Source organism: Lutjanus erythropterus, chromosome 3 (genome assembly GCF_056507025.1).
Source record: "Lutjanus erythropterus isolate fLutEry1 chromosome 3, fLutEry1.hap2, whole genome shotgun sequence".
NCBI lineage: Eukaryota > Metazoa > Chordata > Actinopteri > Lutjaniformes > Lutjanidae > Lutjanus > Lutjanus erythropterus.
Window position 1 is genome coordinate 18,130,578 of NC_139319.1, and position 12,734 is coordinate 18,143,311.

The following is a 12,734-nucleotide window of genomic DNA, read 5'->3' on the forward strand; positions in this document are numbered from 1 at the left end:
TAAAAATATAATTTTAGTAGTATGACGAGCAAGCAACAAAACGGCTGATGACATCACACGCATATACTAATGAGAGGAGTACACGTCAGTGTACGCCGCTGGTAGTAACCAGGAAGTGGCTAGTAAGCTAGCAACGGATAATGAGCCGCAGCTGAGACTCTAGTATCTTGACAGGTCGGTAACCATTTGCTCAATTAACATTAAGCTAAAACTACGCACTTGTTCCCTGTTGTTTTATCTGCTGACTGATTAAAGTGTCATTATATTGCGACAGCCGGCCGGTTTCGCTGAAAACTGTCGTTAGCATTATGACACTTACTAGCGCGTGCAGGCTGCAGACAACGTTGCATTGCCACCGGGGCGTAGTGGCGAGTCACTAAATGAATGAATGCGTTCGGGTAAAACAGGTGTCGTGGTCGCTATTTAAACTGGAAACACTTTATCAAAAGCTGGGTTTAATTTATAAAATGGGCGGCGACGTAACAACGCCGTTTCTGCCATCATACACCGTGCAAGGTTAACGTTAACCTAGCAAGACCGCGTTTTAGCCTGAGATGACGTGAACTTAACCTACGTTACAGGAGTACTTAGAACTGATATGTTGTTATAATTATAGCCAGATTCTCTTCTGTATACTCTGGTAATAACACCAGAATAAAACTACACTCTGTCTATTACAGCAGCTCTGCAACATATCTTATCTTCAAGGAAGTTGAAATTTTCAGATTTTGTTGACACCAGGAACAAGTGCGCTTGGGGATGAGAGTCACAGACATGTTAAGGAAGTCAGGAAGTATTGCGAGACACACTAATAAATTGTGGATTGTGTTCCTGTAATGGGTTTTGTTGACAATAGGAAAAATATTGAACAACACCAGCCATTAAGAATGATTTTATTGTGAGGCATGGGGACGGAAACGCCTGTGCTGTCTTTAATTAATGGTCAACAAACCTGGAGCCTATTTTTAGTGTGTTCCATAAAGATGTCCATAAAGGTCTCCATGATAATATGGGCATAGGCCTGGTTAATATATTGATATAATAGTCATGGTATGAGACTAGATATTGTTTTAGATTATGACTGATATATCTTGATATGGCATACATGTTGTCTTTTCCTGGTTTCAAAGACTGCATTACAGTAAAATTAGGTAATTTCTGTTTTGCCTTACTGGTAATAATTTATCAAAAATCTCATTATGTCAATACTTTGTGAAAAGCACCAATAGTCTTCCCTGCAATATTGTTGCAATACTGATGAGAAGGTGTTTGGTCAAAAAATAGTGTAATATTTGATTTTGTCCGTGTTGCCCAGTCCTAGTGGGCATGTGAACTTATATTATGTGAGAGGTGTATACTTGGAGTTGATTATATTGTGTCCACCTCTTTTGTTTCACTGATAAGAATTAACACCTCTCTAAAACAGATTCACCAAACCAAAAGCTGAAAAGTATAGCCTTCATCCTGTTTAGGGCTGCAGCTCTCGATTCTTTTAGTAATCGAGTAATCTATTGATTATTCTGATGATTAATTGAGTACTTGGATAAGAAATATTGCGCATTCTGCAGTTTTTTCTATTATATTACTTTTGCTTTATTTAAGAGCAATGGGAATATACAAAAGAGAAAATAAGACAGGTCTCTTAAATAAACAACTATAAATTCTTAATGTAAAAGTATTAGGTAAAGTAACTTTACTGTTCTTCTACTTTTACTGTTTTTACTTTAGGTTTTACTGAAGTACAAAGGTAAAAGTAAAGGTAGCAATATTTACAGAAACCACAAACGGAACATGTAAATCACTCTTTTTACCATAACGATCACCAGAATGCTTTGTTAACTTGTTAAAATCATAACATTTTTCTTCTGGAGCAGGATGCCCCCAGACCCCCTACAAGAGATTGGTTTACCAACATGGCACTTTTTTCTCCTGGAGTTTGCAGATCTGTATTTAGTAATCAAAAAATACCAACAAGAGAACCATTAAAGTACAACAAAAGCAATAAAAATGTCGATTTTTCAAAAAAGGAAATAATCACATGCAAGATTTTACTTGTAATGATGTATATTTACATCCCGGTATTAATGCTTTTATTGAAGTAAAGTATCTGAGTACTTTTTCCATCACAACAGGTCAGTGATCAGTGTTTCAGTGACTCCCTGTGGCTCAGTGAATTCAGTGTTTTAAAAACATCAGCACCACAAAAGGATTTTCTATTTTTGGAGCTGCGCACCTTTCTCGGTTGTGTCTAGAAGGGAACTCTTGATTTGCAGAACTGTCGCGAGATTTGTGTCTATTGTTTCTTCTAAAATAATCAAACTCGCGCAATCTTTCACAGGTCTTTATAAAACATTCTGCTGATGAAAAAAGTCAACAGATCAGACACCTCTCCGTACTGTATGTGTGTGTATGGAGGAGCTGCATTGACACAGAGGAGAGACACTGCAGCCGTGTGATAATAAATTATATCAAAACTTAAATGTTGGAGCTTATCAATACTCTGGTCTTTAATAATTCAGCAGTTTAATACCACATTTCAGTACGCACCCCTATGTGTGACACACAATGCTCTGTACAGATTTAAACAAGGCCTTGAGGCAAAAAAATTGCTAAGGGGATTGAAAAAAACCTCCTGCAGAGCTGTTTGCAGTTCATTCAATTCAAAATGAGTTTACTAGTACTTGAAATGAATTTTGATAATAGCAATAACTATATTATAACATTTAAAAAAATATTTTATAGAAATATAACCTCAGTATAGTTCACTGTTCACTATATACATTAATTACTGTGTAAACTTCATATTAAAACATTAATAACATGTCATAACATGTTTCACCAAATGAGAATAAGGCGCTCTTACACTGTTGGTCGATAAATACATAAAAAAAATAAAAAATAAAGCACTGTTTAAAACAGACCTTCAGTTACTGTTCAGTTTCCCTGATGATGCTACACAGATTTAGACCTTTAAATAAAAATATCTTCCTCTTCCAGCTTCAGAAGGGCAGGATGGGCAGGCAGAGGAAGAGGGTGGTGACTGGTGAAGCTGCTCCCCCTCCAAGGAAGGATGAGAAGCCCTCTGCATTTCACCGCAAAGAGAAGAAAAAGAAAGTTGACATCGGCAAAGTCTTCATCAACATCTCCATCGGCCTCTGCATATTTAGCTTGATCTGGTTCTTCTATGCCCTCTACATGCGGTCCAGTCTTGCCAAACGGGTGGTGACCCTGCACCCGTCACCTCCTGTCCTGGATCCCAACAGCAGCAGTGCCAAGGTTTCCCCAGAGAGGTTTTGGGGCTCATACAGGCCTCAGGTCTACTTTGGGATGAAAACCAGGAGTCCCAGTTCCATTGTGACCGGTAGGCTGGCACGCTGTTTAAACTGTAGTGATAATCTGTAGCAAAGTAACTTTTTCATGAAATATTGTACAGATCAGATTTGATTTTGGAATAGCTAATATATGTGCCACTGAGAGGCCACTAAGATTAGTGAAGATGACATAAGCAGTGTTTCATGGAGACATGCCTCACAGTCGCCATGGTGGGGATATGGGTCATGCTGTGTAATATGGACAAAATCAGTTATTACACCACACAGCATATGCCTTGATATGTAGTATATGGCATGAAACTGTGTCTGTCTTTTGGATTTGGCGGCTAAGATGATAAAGCAGGTTAGAGAGCATTGTTTACTCAGTTTTAAAGATTAAAACCATGAAAAGTGATTTTTGTATGTTAAACCCTGCTGATTCTGTGCACTACACAGATTTTTATTTCAAATTCTAATGAAGATCCAAAAGTTTCTAAAGATACTATTAGAGCTGCAAAGATTAGTTGATTAGTTGTCAACTATTAAATGAATCACTACTTTCTTAATTGATTAATTATTGAAAGAAAAAAAATAAATTATCTGATTTCAGATTCTCTAATGTAAATATTTTTGGTTTCTTAAATTCTCTATGACAGTAAACTGAATATCCATGGGTTGTGGACAAAACAAGACATTTGGCATTTGGTGTTGGTGTGCACACGCATTTACTATTTTCTGTCATTTTACGAACCCAACAACAAATCAATGAATTGACAGATTATTCACTTAAAATCATTACTTGCTGCTCTCCAAAATATAACAAGCTGAATGTTGTTTGAATTTTGTTTTGTTGATACTATCTTTAATGTCAAAAATGACACAAAAATCTTAGAAAAAATTCTGTTTTAGGGTGGTATATTTCCCTTTTAATGTTTAATCATTTGCTTTTACAAAATATTTGCTTTGTTGCTTTAATCAAATCCTCAATGTTAATTGCACTGGATCAGGGACAGGGTGGGAAACGAGCCCAGGCACTTGTCAAATTCAAGTAAATTTTGGCCACAGTTCCTAGAAGTGTTTACCCTCACATCCAATTTGGATGACCAATATTGTTAATTAGTCGACAGCACAAAGTGCACTACATTTTCCAATATTGAGTAACAGCGGATAATTAAGCACTGCTGTTCTCAAAACCCAGTTGGCTGGTAACGTGGTGCATGCAGCCAGTGAGTTTTGGGACTTACCTTTTATGTGTAACTGTTGACTAGTTATTTTCCAAATGATGTTTGTGAATCCTTTGTAGATCCAAATGTATTTACTTTGATTGTTATATCTTCCCAGGCATGATGTGGATGCGTCAGTTTTCTGACATGGATGTAAACCTGAGGCACACCTGTGAGCAAGGCGATCGTTTACAAAGCTATGGGTGGCTGATGCATGATGGGATCACCTTTGGAGTCCAGGAAATCCGAGACAATGATTTCACACTGACCACGGAGTTTGTCAAGAGGAGGGGAGGGGAACACGGAGGGGACTGGACCTGGAGGATCACTGCCAAACAGCACGTGAGTTGTGACTATTAATGTGTGTATGTTCACTCACATTACCCAAATGTATTTTGTGTGGTAGAAATGTACCATTTATGTAGAATTTACCAAGCACTTGCAGTAAGTGCTTATGTTAAATGATTTTTGTTTTTACCCACCAGAGCTCTGCCCCTCAAGCGCCCGTCATCTCCCTGATGTTTTACGCAGCAGCAGACACACAGGGCTCACTGGAGGCTCACGTCGAGGAGAGAAACCGCCTCGCATCCATCACTGGTTTCTCAGAGGAGCTCGGAAACTTTAAGATCACCTTCAGAAAGCCAGTTACTGGAGAATTATCCAGTGCTAAATATGCCAGGTAAATGCATGAATACACAAGTGATGGCAGCAGATTCAAAAGAGAATGATCGTGAAAGAGGAAACTGAAGGGAACATACTGCAGAATGACTTCCAGTTCTCAGTTTTACTAGGATTAGCAAAGAGAGTTGCCAATCAGTAATTGGCTGTAATAATCGACCCAAAGACTTTGGTTAACTAAATATATTTTTTGTGATATTCTGATAGTTAGATAGTTTCATTACTGGAAATGACTTACAACAGAGCCATCAGCAAGTGGGTCATTTACAGGGAATAACTAGCTCTCTGGAGATCTCCCTCCAGCCAGCTGCCACTTTATTTATTTTTTTGTAGACGTATAAAGAAGTACCTTATAGATAACTCCTCATTTTAACTCCATGAATTAACAATCTTGTAGCGCTTTTAGCACAAAGGACAAGAATAAATAAAAACAGGGTGGCCCACAAAAGTTCAGCTCAAAAAGGCACGCTGCACTGTGTTGCACAACACTGTCACTTGTGGCCAATTAGGATTAGGATACCCATAGACAACAATGCAGGCAAACTGATTTTGTTGCTGATGCTCTAAGTGAGACACATGTACTTAGGGCACAGTGATGTGTAACAGCAATGAACAGTGGTCATTTAAACTGCATATGAGCAAAAGATCCATCTACAAATGCACGTAGTGATTTAAAATGTGATCAATAATTAAATTGTTTATAGATGAAAAGCGCCTTTTGACTGACCCTGAAATTTGAACTCTGTTGAATCTCTCTGGATTCCCAGCATCAGATGCGTGGTGTTTAGATGATACATAGTAGTCATGTTGCACTGTAGTGTGATCATACATTACTGCTGGGCTAGAAAGGAAATCCAACCACTAGATGGCAGTGAAAGCAGGACTTTTAGTCTTTGTTTCATTAGTCAGTAAACACATTGGTAGAAATGGGTTTTCTTAATTGTGAAAGTTGTGGAATACATTACAGCAGGAATATTTATACTATATAAAATGTTTGAAAATCCAAAGAAAATCAGACCCTCTCCACACCAGTCTTTTTTTGAAACAACACAGAGAACATTTAATCAGTGAAGGTGTTTATCCACCTTAAGAAAGCACTGTTGTTTCAGTATTTTTGTACTGAGTGGATCAAGACTCTCTGTGAGCAACACTTGAAGAGAGCACCAATATTTCACACTTTGATGAGGTCCAGAAAAGACCAGCATAGCATAAAAGAAAGGTACAGTATGCACTGATACAAATGCAAAGAATTGATTGAATTATGATTTATTGTAAGAAGATTAATATTAAGACTAAGGGGAGTTTAAATTTGGATTTAATTCAGACAAGTTGGCTAACCTTTCACCTATGTAGTATAAGACTACAAAGCTTCACACACATAGCTAGGGCAGTTTAGATTGCTTGTTTGTCAGTAACCTACTATAAACCAGAGGTGGGAACAAGTCATTGCTTTTAAGTCACAAGTAAGTCTCAAGTCTTTGCAATCAAGTCCCAAATCCTAAAAATTGAGGTTCGAGCCCTAAACAAGTCATAATGTGCTCTTCGCCAAATGTAATGCCATTTTAACAACATTTCAACCCAAACATTTTGCATATTACAATTCCTTTTTGCAGACTACTGTGTAGTTTTTGGTATCACTTTTTCCAAGTGGATCTCGGTAACATGACTTTATGTTTTGGCACATACACTTGTAAAGAACATGTATATCGTGCCAGTTTTGTGTTTCCAGTGATTCCTATAAGTCTTAATTTTCTTTGATGAAATGGTTGAAACACTACTGCATTTTGGTTCTTACATAAATTTCTTACATGTCTTCTGGAAAAATGACAAAATCTTCTCGGTCAAAAATATACAAGCAGCAATGCTAATATTTGGTTAAATGCACCCTCAACCTCAATTAGCCGCTTTTGGTAGCCATCCACAAGCTTCTGGTTGTATCTTTGACCACTCCTCTTGACAGGATTGGTGTAGTTCAACTAAAATTGCTGGCTTTCTGACATGGACTTGTCTCTCGCACACTCCACAGGTTTTTGATGGGGTTTAAGTCAGGCTAGTCTAAAACCTTAATTCTAGCCTGATATGGCCATTTCTTTACCACTTTCGACTAGGGATGCACTGATTGACCAGCCAGACACCGGAACTAGCCGGTTTTCAGCGTGACTGGCCCTGACCGGTGACTTCTCACGCACGTCTTCTGCACAATGGTCACGAAATGCACGCAGTGGACAAACTGACCGTGATATCACAAAGACCACAGCACTGATCACAGCTACACACACTCAGACACATGCTTGCATGAAGTTGGTGACAGATTCCAAGAGTAGGATAAAGAGAAGACAGACAGTCTGCAACGAGACAGAGCAGCTGACAGTGTCACAGAACAGCTGTAAACTTTGTATCTCTTCAAACTAATGTTAGCCAGCAGCAGACTGCTGTTCACAGAGAGTCAGTTAAAATCTCACCTCCTGTTCTGGCTGAAGAATAAACAACCTGTATCTCCTCAAACATTTTGTCATAGAACATTGAACTTCTTTGTCTATTTTTCTCACAGCAAAGTTTTACTGCAGCAAACTGTTGCACTGCGTCCGCTCTGGTTTGTTTACATCTGAGATCATGTGAAATTGCGTCCCGTGAAATCCCATGAGATTCCATGATCTTGCAAGATCGTGTTCCCCCTAGTCATAATCTTAATATAAAACTATAATAAGGCCTGGCTGTAACCTGGAGGACTTTGGAGAAAATGCAAAATAGTGTTTAATAAATATTTAATAGTCAGTGTTTTATGAACATCCAACTTAATCTTTACAAGAAAAGTTGCAAAATGTTTGTGAATGCTGTCAATTATAGTTCTTTGAAAGACTAAAAATCGGAAGTGGCCAAAATCGGAATTGGCAGGTCAGACCCTTAAAAAAATCGGAATCAGCCAAGAAAATTGAAATCGGTGCATTTCCACTTTTTGACGTGTGTTTGGCGTCATTGTCTTGTTGGAACACCCAACCTTCTGGCTGATGATTTTAGGTTTTCCCAAGGAATTTTGAGGTAATCATCCTTCTTCATTATTCCATTTACTTTCTGTAAAGCATCAGTCCCACTTGCAGCAGAACAGCAGCAGGGCATAATACTAACACCACCATGCTTTTGAAAGTAGGTATGGTGTTCTTGGAATTACTCACCTTCTCTCCTCCAAACATATTTCTGGTCTTTGTGGTCAAAAAGCTCAATGTTTGTTTCATCTGACCACAGGAGTTTCCAGCAGAATGCCTTGTCTTTGTCCATGCGGTCAGCAACAAACTTCAGTCGAGCCTTAAAGTGCTGCTTCTTGAGCAAGGACTGCCGTCTTGGTCAGCAACTTCTCAGCCCATGGCAATGTAAAATGCGCTTGACTGTGGGCATTGAAATCTGTGTTCCAGCAGCTTCTAATTCATTGCAAACCTCCTCTTTGGTGATTCTCTTGGCCATCCTGACAGTGTCTCTTAGCAGTAGATGATAGCTTGTGTCAGTTTAGTTGCATCAGATATGTGCTGAGCTCCTTGGACCTTCCTATTGTAGCGTTTGTGGCTGAGTATAATGAGTGTATCAAATGGGCCTTACAACTTGGCTCAGAGAAATCATCTGTAGCCGATTATAGTCCCTCACGAGAAGTTAAAAGGCCATGCACTGAAAAAACGTGATTAACACAACTTTCTACATCACCAAAATTCAGAATTAAATTTGCTTTATGTATATTTTTGACCTAGCAGATTTTGTCATATTTCTAGAAGACCTATAATAAATTTATGAAAGAACCAAAATGCATGCACTTTTTTTTGTTTTTGTGACGCATGTGTTTCAATCATTCCATCATAGAAAATTAAGAGTTATAGGAATCATTAGAAACTCAAAACTGCCATGATATACATGCTCTTTACAAGTGTATGTGAAATTTTAATCACAACTGTAAGGCTTGAGTCCAAGTGAAGTCACAGCTCACTAGTGTTAAAGTCCAAGTCGAGTCTTTCTTAATTTTGTCAAGCCAATTTTAAAGTCTTAAAATTTCTGCACCTCAGATAAACAACTACTTTAAGGTTTATTTTAACAATAGTTTCTTGTCTTTTCAGTTACAACTACCTTCAGACTGTCTCTCCTGGCTTGGAGAAGCTGACTGACATTGTGAAGCACAGTCTGAATCGCAGGTTTGTCTACAGCCCTCCATCTGGTGAGAAGAGACATTATATCGCTGTAGACACCTACAAGCCTCCACACCACCAAAACCAACAGAAACCCACTGACACGAGGAAGGAGAGCGACTTTGTGGTTCACCAGGTCACCGTCCAGACGCCGTTCCAGATTGAAGTTCTGTTTGAGTCGGGGAGCTTCCACAACCGTCCCAACCAACTTGTGGGCTCTGTCATGACTCAGGAGCTGGAGAAGAGGAAGGCTGAGTTTGATGCAAAGTTTGAGAAAACCTTTGTGCTTGAGAGCAAAGGTTTTAGCCAGGCACATATTAAGTTTGGCAAGGCAGCGCTCAGCAACATGTTGGGTGGAGTGGGCTACTTCTATGGCCAGTCAGTGGTGCAGTCAGTTTACAATGAATACCCGCTTCTGTACCCTGAAGGTGCTTTATTCACTGCTGTACCATCACGCTCTTTCTTTCCCAGAGGGTTCCTTTGGGATGAGGGCTTTCACCAGATGCTGCTGAGCAAGTGGGACCCACAGGTGACGAGGGAATCTATTGCCCACTGGTTAGACCTGATCAACGTGGAGGGCTGGATCCCCCGTGAGCAGATTCTGGGAGATGAGGCTCGCAGTAAAGTTCCAGCTGAGTTTGTAGTTCAGCGTAACGAGAACGCCAACCCACCAACTCTTTTCTTAGCTCTTCAGGAACTTATTGAGCAGCTCTCTTCAAATCCAGAGAAGGTAGAATCTCAACCAACCTTGCCTTTCCTCCGAAGGCTCTTCCCCAGACTGAAAACCTGGTTCGAATGGTACAACACCACACAGACGGGACCCGAACCAAACTCTTACCGCTGGCGTGGACGTGACAAGGACACCAATCTTTTCCTCAATCCCAAAACCTTGACTTCTGGGCTGGACGACTACCCCCGGGCCTCACACCCATCAGCAGACGAGCGCCATGTGGATTTACACTGCTGGATGGCCTTGTCTTCAGGCATCATGGCGAGTATAGCCCGGCTTCTCGATGAGCCTCATCAGGACTATGAACTCTCCCACCAAGTGCTCAGTGACAACAACCTGCTGAACAAGCTCCACTGGTCGGAACAACTTCGTGCTTTCAGTGATTATGGCAACCACACCCAGAATGTGTCCTTGCAATGGGAGAAGGTGTACGTGCCTCCCGGACAGCCTCGGCATCAGTTTCCTGTGGCACGCCTCGTGCGCTCGGTCCACCGGGACCCCAAGCAGCAGTTTGTTAACGCTTTAGGTTACGTTAGCTTGTTCCCTTTCTTACTGCACATTCTCACACCGGACTCACCCAAACTAGAACACATCTTCCGTGACATGAGAGACTCCAATAAGCTGTGGACACCCTACGGCCTGCGTTCACTCTCGAAGGCCGACCCGATGTACATGAAGCGAAACACAGAACACGACGCCCCCTACTGGAGGGGACCAATATGGATTAACATCAACTACTTGGCAGTCAGAGCCCTGCACCACTATAGCAACACAGAAGGGCCATACCAAGAGAAGGCAGCTGCTCTTTATAAGGAACTCAGGACTAACATTATCAATAATGTTTATAGACAGTATGTTGAAACAGGGTATATCTGGGAACAGTACAATGACAGCACTGGCCGGGGCCAAGGAAGCCACCCCTTCACCGGCTGGTCAGCCCTGACAGTATTAATGATGGCTGAACAGTACTGATACTTGTAGATCTCATCTCATGTTTTCTAAGATATTGGCCTTCATTTATCTGGATGCAATTGAAACAACATCACGACCAAGTGTTAAAGGTCCAGTGTGTAGGATTTATTGTCAGAATATGGCAGAAATGGAAAATAATAATCATAAATATGTTTTCATTGGTGTTTAACCACTTGAAAATAACAACTTTCTTTACCAGAGAGTGAGCTCTTTATATCTACGGTTGTCACAATAGCAGAATTTTGAACTTCGATACAATGCTAGTAATTTTTTTTTTTTAAGATGTGATACCACTTTCAATAACATGGCAAAAAGAAAAAGTCTTCAAAATTGGACACATCTTTTCTTTTCTTTCTTTTTTTTAAAATTAACAACCTGCCCAAAGTGCTGGTACTAAAAAAGTCACTGAACGCTGTATAGTTTTGCTTTGCTGCCAGTCAAATTTCAGCCAGGAAAATAAAGTAGGAACTTAACTGATTTTTTTTTTTCTTTTACATTTGGTATTTTCGATACTATAATTAAGAGATATTGCATTGTTTTAAACACATAGTATCGAAATGTAGCAATACTTAGTTACTTTTGACACCACGGGTCACCATGTTGCTACAGTGTTACAGTGCAATGTCAAACAAGTCTAAGTGTAGCTGTCTTTGCTGTATGTGAAGCCAAGCACTATGTAGTACTTCAGTTATATACTTAAGATTCATTTAAGAAACACTTAACTTGTATCCCCTCAGCTTTGGACACGCGCATTTTCATTGCTTCCAGCTGCAGTGTTCTAACATGGAAAATCAAGATGGATGATTATAATTTTTTTTTCAAGACCTGCTGCTCCACCTCTCCAAGGGGGGTCCATACTTGCACACTAAAAGTGTGATGTTGTATATGAACGACTCTTGATTCGTCAGTTTCTATCTGGGAAAATAAGTGCACAAATGAGCAAATAATGCATTATATTGACAATTGAAGGCCATTATTCTTTATTGTGCCATTTCTCTTCAGTTATGTCCTCAGTCCTCTGTCTTAATGATGTCTCTTAATGATTGGCCATTTTGATATTTAATTGTTTGATCACAGTCTTAAAAAAATAGTAATAGTAGTTCTACAGTCAACATTTCTAAAATTACTGCTTCTAAAAGCAGCCATATTTTGTATACACAGCTTTTGACTGACAGGGAATACTACACTGACTGTGAGATTTGTTTTGTTTTGTTAAAAACAATAAACAGTTGAAATAATTTTTTGTCATACTGTACTTTTTTGGTATTGTTTGTATGTTACTAGGCTTAGGAATCACCAAAGGCACCGTGACACAATATTATCACAATACTCAAGTCACAATACAATATTATTGAATATTGTGCAATATAATTTCATTATATTGCTTTTTTTTTTTTTTTTTACCTTTTTCCATCTGCAAATTATGCCCTTAAATGAACTTGAGTCAATGTCAGTTTTATGTAATATCTTTATCTGTTCATTTCACTTAAATCAAAGTGGGCTTGTTGAGCAGAAAGACTGATTACACAGTCCTGTTGATCATGACCTCTGCTGACCTCACTAGAAAGAAAATCAGCACCATCTCATGGACTGAAAGGGTGATGGATATTATCATTCTAGGCCAAAATGTTTAATTTGTATTTGTAATTTTAAT

General features: G+C 39.3%; 1 protein-coding gene across 1 annotated transcript; it reads left to right on the forward strand.

Moving 5' to 3' along the window:
* Positions 1-63: 63 nt before the first annotated feature.
* mogs (mannosyl-oligosaccharide glucosidase) lies at positions 64-11,096 on the forward strand. The gene is made up of 5 exons (XM_084715254.1): positions 64-174; positions 2,998-3,361; positions 4,653-4,876; positions 5,020-5,213; positions 9,310-11,096. Exons 2-5 carry the CDS (start codon positions 3,013-3,015, stop codon positions 11,078-11,080), a joined length of 2,538 nt encoding a protein of 845 aa, XP_084571380.1. The 5' UTR covers positions 64-174; positions 2,998-3,012; the 3' UTR covers positions 11,081-11,096.
* The last annotated feature ends 1,638 nt before the right edge of the window (positions 11,097-12,734 follow it).

Coding starts and splice junctions, on each gene's coding strand:
- mogs (XM_084715254.1), top strand. CDS start 3,013: ATGGGCAGGCAGAGGAAGAGGGTGGTGACTGGTGAAGCTGCTCCCCCT. Junction 3,362..4,652: donor TCCCAGTTCCATTGTGACCG/GTAGGCTGGCAC, acceptor ATATCTTCCCAG/GCATGATGTGGATGCGTCAG. Junction 4,877..5,019: donor GGATCACTGCCAAACAGCAC/GTGAGTTGTGAC, acceptor TTTACCCACCAG/AGCTCTGCCCCTCAAGCGCC.